Raw genomic sequence first — 17,132 nt, forward strand, 5'->3', positions numbered from 1 at the left:
GAACGGATGTGTACTGTCACAGGTCCCGTGTACAGGCGCAGGAGTGGCACGAAACAACCACCCCCACCGTGGCCTGGGTGCCTGCAAGGTCAAACTCACACAGGCCTCTGAGACCCTGGTTGGGAAGGAGGGTCAGGGATATGCAGTCGGGACAGGTGTTGGCACACTGGATAACTGGAATGAGTGGCAGGAGAGGGGAGGAGGAATGACATATGAAAGTAGGGAATGCACGAAAAATGTACTACCTGCATGAACACATACACAATCCGAACAAACTTGGACATCATTGTCATGGCCTTCTGTAGTCCAGGCTTAGGAGTGGCACGAACCAACCACCCCCTCTAGGGTTTTGGCCCCTGCAAGTTTGGGGCTTACACAGGCATCCGCAACCCCAGCGGGGAAAGAGGGTTAGGGAACGTTGCTTGGATAGGTACGGGAAGCAGGAACACCGGGTAGAGGGTACAGGGTTTAAAATTGGATAGGACTCCGGGTGATTAGGGGAAAAAAAACATACCAAATTGAATTACACATTCATCCATGCATTAGTGCACCCCCCAGCAAGCCTATGCAGAGCAGTTTGAAAGAAAAACAACAAGACACTTAGCTCTGGTTTTGAGTGCTGGCCTCCTGCCTGCACACTCTCAGGTCCGGTTACAGGAGCACTTCAATGCTGCAAAGAGAGCCACAGTTAATAATCTGTCCGTGCCCATAACACAAAAACACACCACCAAATATGCCCTATAGCAACAAACTACTCTACAAACAGACAATCTGGTGTAGATGCTTCGTACCCATATGTAACATTACCCCTGTGATGGGTCATACACAGTCAATGCAGTAAGTCATCCGCCGGTGGGTGCGTGGCAAATGGAACACCAATGTGTCACAATTCACACAACATGCAATGTTCCCTGGGTAAGCAGACAGACCCATATAGCAAGGCATGACTTCAGAACAAGTCGTGTTCCACCATGACCAAAACAAAGTAGGCAGTGCATGTTTCAAAATGTACATTGAAATGAAATGCACTGCACACGAGTATGTCCGTTGCTGTATGTCCCTGTGAGCTGCCCCTTTCCATGTCTCGGAAGGCTACATGGTTGATACAAGTGCCTCAATGGACCTTGGTGTACCGGAGGGTATGTGCCACTGCCCCTGCAGGTGCCCCAGACAACCTTACAATCAACAGCCATCAGTCCACCAACACATCTGAGCTGTATTGTGTGCTTCAACACCAATATTCGTCCAAGCTCACCCTCAGTGCTGTTACTAAGCCTGCATGTGCAACTCGCCTGGTGCAAGCTTTGCTGTGTTGTGGCCCCCCTGTGCTGCTCACCTTGCCTGGAGTTCCTTGGAACACGTCAGCAGTTCTAGGATGTAGGTCTGCAATCCCTGTGCCTCTGCTTGTGCACACATGTGCATGTGGGCACCAACAAACGTGTCCAGTATTCAGACGTCCAATGGGCCATGTCTGCTGGCAAAGGTGGTCTGGAGGCTCATCCCCCTGCAGAACGGGCATGAAACACATGATTAATGCTTTAAAGTCATCTGTGTGTGTCTCTTCAGGCATCTCATTACTGGACCATGTCAGAGACTTACATCAGAAATCACACCATCAGTCCGTCTTTCACATCCAAAGTGTGGAACACACTATCTACGGCATGAATTGCAACAAGCACGTGTACAGTAAAGATAAGAAACATACTACACAATGCATAGCAATGAATGTACACATTAATCATGAAACACCCCATCTAGCAAAAGCTGAACAGTGGACAATAAGACCGCAATCATCCCCACTAGGGGTGTCAACACAAGTTACACAGCACCAGACATGCCACAGATATGACAGTCCAAAGCCCTTGTGTAATAGGCTGTCACACCGAACCATCCTTGCGAGCCCATGGATAAGGGAGATAGGGGTGGCATATGTGAGTCAAGGACCCCAAGCAGCAAACACATACACAAGACAAGCCTGAAGGGCCCAGCTGGAACAGACAGTGGATGCCTTCAAAAGCCACAAAGCACAGCACCGTCACATGAAAGCACAATAGACAAGAAATTTTAAACTATATTAACTAATTACACTAACTATGAAAAACCTACATTACCTAATTAAACTAACTATCAAACAGAAACTTAACTAACTAAACTAAAAGAAAAATCAAAAATGGCCACATACGACCCGGGGGGGGAGGGGAGGCACCCAGGAGGGGGGAGGTACAGGGTGCTGCTCAACACCCACATGCGATGATGCTGAACCAAAAAAAAAACCTCCATGGGCTCAACGCCTGCACAGCCCGACCTATGTGGGAGATAGATGGTCGTCCGGGTCTGGCTCATCCTGGAAAGGATGACGTGGCACAGTAGCCTGGTCACGCCTATCCGCAGCTTGCCCCTCGTCGGCAGCAAGTCTGCCGGACGGGTGAGCCTGGTTCTGTGAGGCGATGTGACATAGATCTGCATGCAGAACCTCACGTGATACACGTGCTTTCTCTTGCAAGGTAGCACGTGAAACACAGAGTTCCTCCTGCAAGGCCTGGCTGGACAACCGCTGCACCTCCCGGCAAGCCTGTAGCTCAGCCGAGATGGTACGCTCAAGCTGTGCAAACCTCTCCTCTGCCCGCTGCCTCTGGGACATCATAAGGACACCCAGAGTGGATTTGAGGGAAGCACACTCCTCCCTCAGGGCATCCATGTGCGTCTCTGCGTGAACAGCAATTGCTTGACGCAGAGACGACATTTCAGCCTGGCGTGCCCTGTCTGAGGCCGCCATGCCCAGCCTGAGCGAGCGGGCCGTGGACCGTGCTGCCTGCTGCTGGAGAAGCACCTGCCTAGCAGGGGGGAGCACAGATCGGGCCACACGCTCCATGCTCTCAGCGATGTTCTCCATTGCTGCCCCCTGCCGTTCTGAATTGGCAGTCATGTCTTGCTCCCACTCAGTATACTGCGGTTGCGCGCGGCGACCGCATTGCTGGGCTTGACCCCTGTGACACCCAAGGACCGGGTGTCCTCGTTGTGTTGGCACCGCCCGCGGCTGCACGACTACATGCCCCCGTCGACGTGATGTCCCAGGAACATCAGTGACTGGTGTGGAGGGTGACCCTGCATCCCGATCCACCACGGGCGGAGGAACCAAGACTGTCTGATCCCTCAGTGCAGGTGTCGCGGACAGAGGAGTGTCCACATCAGAATCACTCACCCCTGACACATGGACTTGATGCTCATCCAACTCGACATGGACGTCAGAGTCGTCATCAAGGCTGGACTCATAGGCAGCCAGAGACAAGATGGACTGTAGCACTTGGGGGTTTTCGTGGCCTACCACCCCACGACCCCCACTTGTGCCGGGTTGATGTAGTGGTAACAACCCTGTGTCTGGCATGACAACACCATCCTCTGGCTCCATTGCGTCATCATCTGAAAAATAGAGAGAAAAAAGGTCACTACACATGTCAGAAGCACACAACACACACACACACACCGACAACAAACACATCAGGCAGACATGTGACACACAACATATAACCTGGCATGCATGCTGGGTCAACTTTGAATTGCTTCTGTGATCAGACCTGTTGAAAGATGGCAGTTTCCATGGAAGTGGGTCTATGCAGTGCAGAAAATGTGTACACCACTCACTACCTACATGTACAAGGACTCCATGGTGTGTGTCAGGAAATGTGAAGGCAGTGCAAGGTCAGGCATAGGCATAGGCTTGCTGGGGGGTGCACTAATGCATGGATGAATGTGTAATTCAATTTGGTATGTTTGTTTTCCCCTAATCACCCGGAGTCCTATCCAATTTTAAACCCTGTACCCTCTACCCGGTGTTCCTGCTTCCCGTACCTATCCAAGCAACGTTCCCTAACCCTCTTTCCCCGCTGGGGTTGCGGATGCCTGTGTAAGCCCCAAACTTGCAGGGGCCAAAACCCTAGAGGGGGTGGTTGGTTCAGGCATCACGTGCATTGTGCATTCAATGTGTAGCATATCTAGAAGCCAAGCACCCCTCCACCCAAGTACAAAAGCAGGGATGCCTAGCATGGTATCAAAAGGCTGACCATAGACCTGTGTATTGACAGGCAGTGTTGACTGGCATCAACAGCTTAATGTGATTCAAGTGACAACACTGCAAATAAGTAAGCAGGACACATGAGGAAAACTCTGGAGGCCGCCCACGTGTGAAGAAGACACTACAACAGTTGGACAGAGTCATTGGCCATTAAACAGGCTGAGGCCTGTGAGCCACACAGATTGTCAGACCCTAAACATGTGTGCAACGCAGTACTGACCCACAGTTGACATGGGAAGGCTGATGAGATGCCATGCAATGTATGTCACCCAGGACTTGTATTACAGTGATCATCCAGTCAAGGACACATAGGGGCATGCGTGCAATGCACATGGAGCATGAATGGGCACTCATGTCCCTGCGGGACATCTGACCTATGCACAGTACAAGTGAGATACCCTGCATCAAGTACTAAGGCTGTACCACACGGCATATGTCTGGCAGATTGTACGCTGGAAGTTAGCATTTACACAGGTCGCATGAACAGGAAAGTACACATTGGCAAGATTGAAGCAGACCAGTGCAAAGGTGGAACTGGGGTGCAGAGTGGTGGAGGAGGGGCAAGGGAGCATGCCTACATGGAATCCCCGCATGCAGGCAGAGGAGACATGCACGTCAGTCATGCAATGACATTGTGCCTGGGCTGAGAGGAAGGTCACCCCACGCCACATGCAGAAGGGCCAGTGAGCTGGAACATGGACCGGAGGGGCATACTTGTAACCAGCATGTCAGTAGGGTGCAATAGTGGTGATGCGGACAGTCCCCGTCTGCTCCACATGTCCACCATCCAGCAGAGCAGACATGCATCACGGAAGCATTGCATTACTTACACATCAGAACCATGTACACGTCACATGTAGTGGCAATCATGCACAACACATCCCACAAGTGAAACACACACGTCCTCAAGAAACACGCATCAACACTCACTGGACTGGGCATCAAAGTCCAGCATCTCTCCCACTCCTTCGACCAATTCAGGTGTTATGAACTCCGCAACGAGTGCCTCATGCGGAGTGAGCTCTTCCTCCTCTGGTGCAGGCCCACCGCCAGTCACCAGAGTCAAGTTGTAATTAGAGGCACGCTTAGCCTTAGTGCTGCGTTTGATGTCATTCCAAAGCTTTTTGCACTCTTGCGCCGTGCGCACCTCATGGCCAAATGAACTGACATGTTCCGGAACATGCTTCATGAGTCACGGTGGGCAGCCGTAGTCTGACTATTGGCACCCACTAGCATGTCACGGCTGTGTCCCCGCACGTAGCCCACGAGGAAGTCCAGTTCCTGCTTGCAGAAAGGCTTCTCCCTCGACGTGCAGGAGGTCGTGGCTGTGTGTGGGGTCCCAGCCTGTGCTGCAGGTGCAACCTTCCTTCTCTTGGACTGTGTCACAGACCCAGGCTGGCTAATGCCGCCCTGACCAGTATGCCCAGTGGGTTCAGTGGATTGAGCCAAGGGAGTGGCAGGTGGAGAGACGACCAAAGGCCTGACTTGTGTCAGTGGCATCTGGGTGCCCTCTAATGGACCCTGCGCAGCAACATCCGCTGTGGCAGGGTCATTGACCGCAACGGTCCTGGTTGGCAGACTCACAACCGGGGTGTTGTTGGGTGCATCTGCCCCTGCACTTGCCAACACCCGGCTGTTCGGGGCAGCAGATGACATAACTGCCCCAGGGACACGTGTCTTGGTCAGAGCAGCCCTGCCTGCCCCTATGGTTTCCCTGCTGGCCTGTTGGAAATCTACCAAGAGCTCCTCAAATGCCAACGCAGCCTGCGCTGGCAGACCCTGAGCCTGGGTGGTGGTGTCCACAGCTGCACCTGCAGCTACCACTACCCTTGGGCCCGTGGCAGTCGATGGAACGGACTGCCGGGTCACATGGGCGCCAGTGCCAGATGCAGAAGCTGCATCCCCCGGAACCACAGGGGGTGGTGGCATGACTGCACCGACACATGGCACAACATTGAGCTCAAGAGGCGCACCCCTGCCTCTTCCCCCTCTGTGGCCGCCCTGGACACCCTGGAGTCGACCCTACTCCCTGGTCACCACAGCCACGTCCCCGACCACGCCCGCCATGAGGAGTACACCCAGCTGAGGCGCCCCTCACCTTTGGTGTCCTCCCAACCATGGCACAGATGTAGTAGTGCCGGCACAGATGGAGTAGTGCCAATGGGAGGTGTACACCACAATTGACCTGGACAATTGGGGTGAAGGGGGTGGGAAGCAAGATGTTAACAGCCCCCCTGCACCTGCAAGGCTGTATGTGACCCCGGTGATGTAGTGACGGGTCACGCAACGCTCAGGCACCCCAAAACTGCAGTAAAACCATGCACGCAACCCTGCAGCCTACGTGCCTGGAATCAACCTCCCGCAGTACGCGGTGGTACCCAGTAACATGAATAACGCATATGCGTGGGACACGCAGGCTACTATGACCTTGAAAATGGGTGCGACACACAGGGGCACCCGCAGGGGGAAAAATAGCGTGTGCGACTCACCGTCTGACTAGCGCGATGCAGAAAAACACGCGTAGCCAATACCCCTGCCAAACAAAGAGATACGTCCTTGATAGCTGTGAAGTGTGATGGCGTGCGAAACAACAGGAAGCAGCAACACACGTCGGTCTCCACGAAAGGCACGTACAGTGAACTGCTGCCCCCGCTCACCTTTAACCCGTGCTGAGGGAAACGCCCGCGCGCATTACGTCACTTACGCGCATGGGCCCTTTCCTCGGATTACACGCATTCCCACGCGGACGTGCAGTTTTTCACGTGCGCTGAAACGCCCATGCACGCCTGCGCACGTCACGTCACAGAGGCGCTTGCGCTTGAAGGGCCTTCTGTCCAATGAAATTGCGTATGCGTGCAGACACGCTTACTCGCAAAGGGTCTTTCCTCGAATTACACGCTGACGTGCAGAATTTTCACATGCCAAATCACTCCGTATCAAGCTAGCCACGCGTAAGCACACGGAAGACCACGCCCCTGCCCAAAAGGTCGAATTACTGCCCCCCAGAGCCCCGAGCAGCCTCCCATGAGCCATCTGCTGCTGCCTGCCTGCCTGCCTGCTGCCACTGTGCCCTGCCATTTGGTGCCTGCACATCAGCCATCTGCAGGGGTCCAGTTGCTGTGTCCACCCCTCCCTGCTGGAACAGAAGACTCCCGACTGGGATACCATCGCTCCACAGCCCAGCCCCAGGACCCAGTTGCCCACCCACGCCTGCCTCGGGGGTCGCCATGTCAGGGCAAACACCATCCGAGACCACTGGCGACCCCCAGCCAGAGGGGCAGAGGGCCACCAGCTTCAGTCAGAAGGAAGTTGGTGTCCTGGTGGAGCATGTCCTGGGGCATTATGATGCCCTCTTCGGATCATCACGCGCCAACAAGGATGGACGGGACAGGATCTGGACGGACATCGTGACTGCCATCAACGCGGAGGGGGTGGCAGTCCGACTATTACATCATGTCAAGAAGCGCTGGGAGGATTTCAGGTCCAGGACCCTCAACAAGGCCCGGCGCCTCTTGAAGGCAGCAGATGCTAAGGGGCCACTTGTCGGAAGATCAGATGAGGGTCCTGGAACGCATATACCCAGCGCTCCACGTCCAGGTCCTTGAGAGGCAGACCCGCCTGGAGTCGAGCGGTAAGTGGCCAGGCATTGCTGTGTGAGACAGGGCATGTTGCAGTGTGCTGGTTGTCTGATACTTGCCTGTATGTGTGACATAGGCCATATACGCGTGTGTGTGTGTGCAGGGACATCATGGTCATGCATGTGAGACCAGTTATGTGTGAAGCACACGGTTGGTGTATGTGTTTAAATGCTACATGGGGAGCCCTATGCGGAATGGACACATGAGAGCATGCCAGTCTCTGTTCCTGGACATGGGTGGGGGTGAGGGATGGGTGATGATGCCATGTACATGTATGGTTTCCATGTCTGTGTGTCTGACCTGCATGTCTGTGACTTGTGAATGCCATGGATGCATGACACATGTGTGTGTCAATGTTCAGATCCACTGATGCAGCCTAGCTATCCTTGCATCCACTGTGTCTGGGGTGTACGAGTCCAGATGGATGAAAGTACGGTGAAGTGTGTGAATGTGATAGGCATGACCCATGATGCATGTGAGTTCAAAAACAACATTGTATGTTCCAAGAGTCCCTTGGACATGTTTGCTTATGTCCATAGCATGCGCCATGCCTGTTACTGCATGTGTTTTGCCTGCACTGACCCATGTGTTGTGGAGGGACATGATGGAAGTGATATTTGACAGTGCCACTCATCTGCTATTGCTTCCTGTCTAGGGGACCATTGTACAGTACCCTGATGCTTGTGTTCTATGTCTCCCTCTACACAGCGCAAAGTGAAGAAGAGGGCGGAGACGGCGCTGTGGAGCAAAGCGGCGGGGATGCCCCCACGGCTGCAGCGGAAGGGGTGGGTGAGCCCCCATAGGGGCTTGCAACGGCGGAAGACGGTGTGGAGCCATCCAGGTTGGTGGTTTCCACAGAGGAGGAGGAGGCCGCTACTGAGCCGCACATGGGGCGTGGTGGGGGCATCCCTGCTGGTGCAAGTGGTACAGTCCAGGGGCAGGGGCAGGAGGCAGCACAGGTCGCCGTGGAGGTGCCTGTGCATGTCACTGTCCCTGACACTGTGACTGCACCACCATGCACCAGCAGGGATGCCCCATCCCAGGCCCGTCCGCAGGTAGGGGGGATGTCCATGTCATCTGACTCCCCTCCACCTGCGGACGAGGGGACCCCTGGCCGTATGGAGAAGGTCCTGATTGGTGTCGTGTTGTGCACGGGTGTCATTTGTGATGAGGTGCGTGCTTCCTGGGGGGAGCACGCACGTCATCACGAAGAGCACCGTGCCAACGTGGCCCAGTTAAGAGCGGTCGTGGTCGGGGGTCTCGTACATGTGTCGGGCACTTTGGCGACCCTCTCCTCCTCTGTGGAGGCTATGCGCCAGTCGTTCTCCATGCCATCTTCCGGCCCAGATGCCACCAGGGCCCCCTGTGGACCTGCCCCGACCAATGCAGCCAACTCGGTGGGGATCCCATCCCTGCCACAGTCGGGAGTCGGAGGTCCAGCAGGGGTGGACACATCAGCAACTGGACCCCAGCAGATGGAGGATGTGACGGCATCATCAGGCAGGGCACGTGCAAAACGGCGTCGGTGGATTCCATCAGCCTGGATGCCGTCATGCTGGCACAGGCAGTTGCGTCGGAGGCAGCGGCAGGCTCGACGTGGGAGGCATCATGGCTCGGGGCCATCAACATCAGGGGTGCAGGCATCGGCCAGAGGGCAGGAGGACCCTGTAATTGGAGTGGCTTCCGTGTGGGAGCGGTTGGGCCAGCAGATAGGTGCGGAGTGGCAGCGGGCAGAGGAGGAACGGCTCACAATGGTCAGGGCGGAGAACTCCATGCGGAGGGTGCTGAGGCGGCTGAGTGCCTCGAGGGTCTTCGCAGGAAGTTGGAGCTGGACATTGCTTTATCCCTGCGAGACCTCGGGGCCAGGGAACATGCCCGCCTCCAAGCCATTGAACAGGAGTTCGATGATGCCCTGGCCCATGACAACATCCAGTGAACCGCTGGACTAGCCCGCTGCCCTTGTAAATAGTTATGTAGTTAGTGTTAGGTTTCCTTTGCTTTTTTCTTGATTTTGGACCTTTTGGACAATGGCCAACATTTTTGTATATAGTTTTTTTATTACGTAGTATTTTTAGATAGGTTTCATTTCTTCAGTTGGGATCATGGACCCTGGATTGTTTATCTGTATATAGTTGACTGTTGGATTATGTTTTTTTTTTGATTTAGCCATGGAGCAATGGTTTTTGGTTTTGTTTTTCCCTTGGATGTACTTTTTTGAACTGTGACTTTGGACACCTTTCCTTTGGATTATGATTTGTGGTTTTTCATTATTTTACGGACATGCTGCTTTTTTGTTTTTAATTCCCATTGTCGTTTGTTTATTTTTAATCCCATTTATGTTGCTTTTAATACATTTTTTTCATCAAACTTCAATGTGTAGTATCATATCATTGGTTTCATGCATGTCATGATATGGGTTTTGACATTCACTTACACCCATTGTGTGTATGTGAGGGACATGTGTTCATTTACATACTTGCCATTGGGGTTGTATCATGTAATTGGCAATTCTGAGTGGGTGGATGCAATACTTGGGTGGGTGTTTGGCATGTGGAGGCTGCCCATGAGGGCCAGGGATCTAGATTGTGATGACGTGTTGGCTGGGGGACATGTGTCAGGGCCTGCTGGCAGGTGCCTCGCAATGCTGGGGATGCAGGGGGACATGAGTGGGACATGAGTGGGGGCCTGCTGGCAGGTGCCTCGCAATGCTGGGGGGTGGGGGTGCAGGGTGACATGAGTGGGCCATGAGTGGGGGCCTGCTGGCAGGTGCCTCGCAATGCTGGGGGGGTGGGGGTGCTGGGAGACATGTGTGGGGGCCTGGTGGAGGGTACCCTGCACTGCTGGGGGTGGGGGTCCAGGGGGACATGAGTAGGACATGAGGGGGGGCCTGCTGGCAGGTGCCCCACAGTGCTGGGGGGTGGGGGTGCTGGGAGACATGTGTGGGGGCCTGGTGGAGGGTGCCCTGCACTGCTGAGGGGTGGGGGTGCAGGGGGACATGAGTGGGACATGAGGGGGGGCCTTCTGGCAGGTGCCTCGCAATGCTGGGTGGTGGAGGTGCAGGGGGACATGAGTGGGACATGAGGGGGGGCCTGCTGGCGTACCCCAAAATACCCGTACCCAGGACATTCGCGTGTGGAACTTCCCGCACACCCCTGAAATACACGTACCCTGCTGAATTCGCTTGTGAAACTTCCCGCACACCCCAGGAATACATGTACCCAGGACATTCGCGTGTGGAACTTCCCGCGCACCCCTGAAATACACGTACCCTGCTGAATTTGCGTGTGAAACTTCCCGTGCACCCCGAAATACACGTACACAGGACATTCGCATGTGGAACTTCCCGCGCACCCCTGAAATACACGTACCCTGCTGAATTCGCGTGTGAAACTTCCCACGCACCCCGAAATACACGTACACAGGACATTCGTGTGTGGAACTGCCTGCGCACCCCTGAAATACACGTACCCTGATGGAATCGCGTGTGGAACTTCCTGCGCACCCCTGAAATACACATACCCTGCTGAATTCGCGTGTGAAACTTCCCGCGCACCCCGAAATACACGTACACAGGACATTCGCGTGTGGAACTTCTGCGCACCCCTGAAATACACGTACCCTGATGGAATCGCGTGTGGAACTTCCCGCGCACCCCTGAAATACACGTACCCTGCTGAATTTGCGTGTGAAACTTCCCGCGCACCCCGAAATACACTTACACAGGACATTCGCGTGTGAAACTTCCCGCACACCCCAGGAATACACGTACCCAGGACAATCACATGTGGAACTTCCCGCGCACCCCTGAAATACACGTACCCTGCTGAATTCGCATGTGAAACTTCCCACGCACCCCGAAATACACGTACACAGGACATTCGCGTGTGGAACTTCCCGCGCACCCCTGAAATACACGTACCCTGATGGAATCGTGTGTGAAACTTCCCGCGCACCCCTGAAATAGACGTACCCTGCTGAATTCGCGTGTGAAACTTCCCGCGCACCCCTAAAATACACGTACCCTGCTGAATTTGCGTGTGAAACTTCCCACGCACCCCTGAAATACACGCACCCAGCTGAAATCGCGTGTGAAACTTCCCACGCACCCCAGTAATACATGTACCCCGCTCGCACAGGGCCAATCGCATGTGGAACTTCCCGCGCACCCCAGTAATACACGTACCCCGCTCGCACAGGGCCAATCGCGTGTGGAACTTCCCGCGCACCCCAGTAATACACGTACCCCGCTCGCACAGGGCCAATCGTGTGTGAAACTTCCCACGCACCCCAGTAATACACGTACCCAGCTGAAATCGCGTGTGAAACTTCCTGCGCACCCCAGTAATACACGTACCCCGCTCGCACAGGGCCAATCGCGTGTGAAACTTCCCGCGCACCCCAGTAATACACGTACCCCGCTCGCACAGGGCCAATCGCGTGTGAAACTTCCTGCGCACCCCAGTAATACACGTACCCAGCTTGCCGTGCTGGTACAGGGTTAGCGCAGCCCTTTGCGCTGGATTGGGGATTTTGATGGCATTTCCCTGTGCAAGGGGCGTTCTTGGGGGCGTAACTGGCGCTGCTGCAGGGTCGCTGCGCCACTGTGCGCCACGGCTGGTTTTGGTGGCTGGAATCCATGAATACGCTGTGCGCGGAAATGTATTTTAGGACACGCAGCTGGCGCAGGAATTTGCACGCGCACACTGTGCGCCAGCCGCGTGCGCCACTTGTGCGCTGAATTAAAGTCCTCATTTCCTGTAGCTATTACTACCTAATGTTATGCCAATGTTATGATACATTAGTGCAGGGAGGCAAGGAATCCCTGCTAAATTCTAAATCTAATCTCATGGTAAAATTGTTATTTAGATAGCGCTTTTGGCAAAGCGCTGTACATATTTATCATAATTATCACCAAACCGAAGTCGGTACTCCTTTATCAACCTTAAAATGATGAAAGGCTGAGTTGGCCATGCCAGGATTCTAACTTGCAACGTACAGATCATGCACAGATGGCAGCAATGAGTGCTCAACCGGCTAAGCTATCTTAATGGCTAACATCCTTCAGAGGTCGGTTAACCGAGTACTGACTGAGGTATAATAATCACAGTGCCTAGATGTTGGATGAACCATGTATGATGCAATACATAAAGTCAAATACCTATCTGGATTATCACAGGGAAATGTTTTGCTGAGTTTCCATTTCAATTACAAATGTAACTTTCATTTGTTTGTTTTTGAACAGCCGTTCACTTCCTGGAGAGTCAGGTTTTAGATGTTTTAATTGTAGTCTTGAAGATTTGAGAGGCTGGAACAACTGTGATTGGTTTAATGACAATCACCTTTGAGCAAAGATTCTGCTGCCACTGACCATTTACAGTAATGTACCCAAATGACTGCAAGGTTGAATGGATGCAAACTAGACTGTGCATAGTCATCATTTTACACAACCTTTTGAGTGTAAATTAAATTATAAGTGTAAAAATGATCTGCCTCTGCATGTTTATGCACACAGCACAGGAACTCTGAAAAATACAATTGTGAAATACTGGTTTGCTTTCACTGGAAAGAAAGGCATCATTTGTTACAAAATGTTAATTCTCAATTGTAACTTAGTTTTCCATCTTATTAATTATACAATCCTAAAATGCTAGGAAAATAAATATGCACAGAGCTTCTGTTTGCCCCATGAGCATTAACAAAGCAGAAGCTGAATGGAAATAAACCATTCCTTTAATCACAGTGTGCAGCTTCTTTTTTGAAAGGCTTCAGAGAAATACATTCGGTTTCAGAGGCTTTTATCCATGGCATGCAATTAAAAATCAAAAGAAGCGTTCTGGTTTGTGTCTAGTAACCAGAACTTTGCATTGCCCTCTGCTCTAAACCTGTGTGCAAATGTACACAGAAATATAATCAAGCTGTCGTATTTACAAGATTTTCATGCGTAAAAAGGCCTGGTTGCACCTTATCTGGAGGCCTGCCTAACAGTCACACACTGCTCTCTCTTTTCAAGATACCCTCTTCCTAAACTCTTTCTACATGGTGCTTGTGTTGTTTGCCCACTTCAAATCACGGAATGCATGACAAAGGGCAATATAAAATAAAAAAAAATCTCTAAGACTACCTCTGACTAAGTCCCAGCAACTCACTCTTTCGCCCAACCCATCTTCCTACTCAACTACTTGAACTCCACTACATTTTATTATTCGTTTCACAAAGTTCCTAGGCCTGCATTCAGATACCACCCTCCAGCCTCTCTGGAAGCCGCTTTAGACTGAAAGGACCCCTAGCCTCGTGACCCCCTTTAAGTCAAATGGTCGAACTTCGGACACAGTTTTTAACACATTTGTTTAAAGTTTGACGTGCTAAGATCACCTGAAATGTATGTGATTCGAGGGTATAGTGGCAAAGTGTTTCTAGGCTTAGCACTCACTGATCCCACATGGGTGGGAAGTTGATCTAGGCGCCCACCAATTTGGGCTCAATCAATCCAAGCATTTTCAAGCCTCGGGAATGTGCCCAGCATTGGAATATTCATGAAGGGCTGGATGCGTGCCCCTTAAACACAGAGGGCGCCCCTCTACAAGATCTGAGGCTGCGGAGGAGTGAGAGCAAAGTAACCTGCCACCTCGGAACCTACAGATCTTTGAGTATTATGCCCACATGCCTATCTCGTACCTTGAAAACATGCCTGTCCAGGGCTTCCGTTACTTGTGTCAAAAAGAAAAACTGAAGCAAAAATGACCCTCTTTATTTTTTTCAGCGAAGAGTCAGAAGGTGCAGCAGCTTGCGGTTTTCCTTATGAATTTCGAACAATATGCCAAAAATTGGCAAAATCCACCGAGACCCAAAATGTCAAACGTTTGAATTGGTGCTCCTCGAACTAACTAACTTGGAATGACAAAAGTCGTGTGCTTTACAGCATCTTCTCTGCTACTTACACAATGTTTTTCTTTGTATTTTCTTATTTTTTATTTTACATACTTTTTAATTTCTCTTAAATGACATTGCATTGTAGGTAATCCTATCTCACAATCCATGCAAAAATGTTATATATATGTATCATCGGTTTATAGTGAATTATTTGATAAAATACCTAGAAATCTGAGATCTCCATGCTCTCACTGTAGATAGTACTATTTTCCATTGTTGAAAAATGTCAAGCAGGCCTACCTCGTACAGCATTGCATTTGGAACTGTCTTTAAATGGACTTACCGCTTTCACGTCAGCGCCAGGAGCTTTCACGTCAGCGCCAGGAGCTTTCACGTCAGCGCCAGGAGCTTTCACGTCAGCGCCAGGATCTTTGCTCTCGGGCTCCTTGCCTTTTTGCTTTACTATGTCGTCCACTTTTATTGTAACTTCACTGAGTTTCTTTTCCAGCTCCGCTGCATGCTTCACCAGCCTGGAAGATTGGAAAAGTCACAAGCAATTCTTTTAGGACATCCCTACCAGAGAAGTCCATTTGAAAGAAGATCTGAAACCTACTTTTGATATTCCTCTTGTGTGACCATGCCAGGATCCCGTTGGTCATCCTGTCGCGAGTAATAGTTTTGCCAAAGTCTTTCTTTCCATTTTTGCCGCTGTGCAAGGGCATTCTGACCAAATGTACGAGAAAGAAAGTGAACAATGTATTAGTATGATACATCCCAGTGTTTACTCATGCACACTCACCAACGTGAAACCAAATGTATCTTCTTTCTTTTGCTACAGGTTATTATGTAAATATTGGTAAATTCTTTGCACAGATTACTGAGGGATAGCACCTCCCAAGAACGTTACCAAGAACCCAATGAGAACATGACAATTAAAGCATTTTTATTTTATACATGGCATTAAATCTGTAGCACTAATGTTCGAAAATAAACATCAAAGAAACAGAATCACAACTTGAGTTTGCCTCGAAGCGATTGCATTGCAGTAAGTACCTTATAAATTAACATAAAATGACATAGATGTGTAGCCCTCAACCACTGCCGTATGTTCCACTTAGGTGGTCCAGTGTGACATTTGATAAATAAGGAAAGAGAAGCTCACACTGGGCATGATTACAACTATGCTGCTCCGGAAACAACGGTGTCGGTAAGCTTACCAGCACCATTGTTTCCAGACTGGCATATTACAACACTGCGGGCGGGTGCTGTCCTGCCCGGCAGGTCAGATCTGCCAGGCGGAACGGCACCCGCCCGGAGAGTTTTCACTGAAGCGCCTGCACCGTTATTAATGGTGCCAGTGCTTCCGTGGTCCCCATTCCCAAAAGGACTCTATGGAAATAGGGACTTGCAATTTGCTGGCGCCTTACTTCCCGGAACGCCGGGTTTGTAATCCCCTGGTGTTACCAGGAAGTCAGGCGCTGGTAAATCATTACTGGTCTGTCGGCAACCTGCCCGTAGCACCGGCCCAGTAACTGCCGGACCAATAATGAGGCCCATTATCTTTGATGTCACTTGGAATTCTGCAGTAAAATTCACCCCGTAGTTTAAAGCAATCCATCTATAAAGACATGTTGTGTATGGCCCCTCTGGATCCCTTTTTCACTCCCCCTGATGTCCACAAGGATCAGCATTGCAAGTGGTGCAGAAGGGTGGCTCGCGGGGAGTACATAATGTAATGTAATGTAAGAGGTCTTGTATAACGCCCTTCTGCCACTTTTGGTGTCCTTGCTGTGTGAGACATTCAACATAACAATTGCCAGCCTCCCTCGCTTTTGACACTACCACAAACCAAAACGTGGAAAAATATACCCTTGGTAGAGAAACCAGTGTTCCTCCTGCTGTGATGACCCTTTTAGTTGACTATAAATGGCCCAATTCTCTGCCATAACATCATGGTAGTAGGATACAGAATTCAGAAAGGGAAATAGTTTCCATGCACAACAATAAAGTTCATTTTGAGTGGCCATTTAATAAATGAAAGAAAAGACTGATTACAATAGGTAGGTGCGAAATTTGGCACTTTGACTTTTACTCATTTTCTGTAATTGTGCTTTCAATTCCACCAATTTTACTAAATTGAAATTGAAAAAGAAATAAAACATGAATTGATTCATTTGCAGTAAATGAATGGTACAAACATTAGAGCTGTCCACTTATTTTGCTGATAAAACTTCTGCAAATTAGTTTTTGCTGAATTTGCGTTTCAGTGAAATAGGTGTAAAGGCTTTACTAGAGGTTTTAACTTGTTTTACTGAAACACAATCTCGCAAAAATCTTTTTTTCAGAACTTTTGCCTGAGGCGTAATTTTCACAATTTCACAAAATGAAAAATTATACATTTTGCCCAATTACGCTGGCCAAATTAAATTTAGCATAGCTCTAGTTTAGACAGGATACTCCTCTGCGATTAGTCCATGAGTATCCTTCTGAGTGTACAGCTTCCATGTCTGCACATTTTGCTAAATTGCAAAAGTGCTGTGTGTACGACTACT

General features: G+C 50.9%; 1 protein-coding gene across 2 annotated transcripts in view; it reads right to left on the reverse strand.

Annotated features, from left to right (window-relative positions):
- Positions 1–17,132, reverse strand: part of PKD2L2 (polycystin 2 like 2, transient receptor potential cation channel) — an 817,035-nt gene that overhangs the window by 123,000 nt on the left and 676,903 nt on the right. Inside the window, exons 14-15 of one of the 2 annotated variants that reach the window (XM_069652616.1) lie at positions 15,194–15,303; positions 14,881–15,110 (exon numbers count right to left, since the gene is read on the reverse strand). In XM_069652616.1, the coding sequence (XP_069508717.1) occupies positions 14,881–15,110; positions 15,194–15,303 (340 nt within the window). The remainder of the gene's footprint in view (positions 1–14,880; positions 15,111–15,193; positions 15,304–17,132) is intronic. The other variant, XM_069652617.1, reaches the window with a different exon arrangement.

The sequence above is a fragment of the Ambystoma mexicanum genome, chromosome 3p, assembly GCF_040938575.1.
Source record: "Ambystoma mexicanum isolate Mex_15411 chromosome 3p, UKY_AmexF1_1, whole genome shotgun sequence".
In the NCBI taxonomy this organism is placed as follows: domain Eukaryota; kingdom Metazoa; phylum Chordata; class Amphibia; order Caudata; family Ambystomatidae; genus Ambystoma; species Ambystoma mexicanum.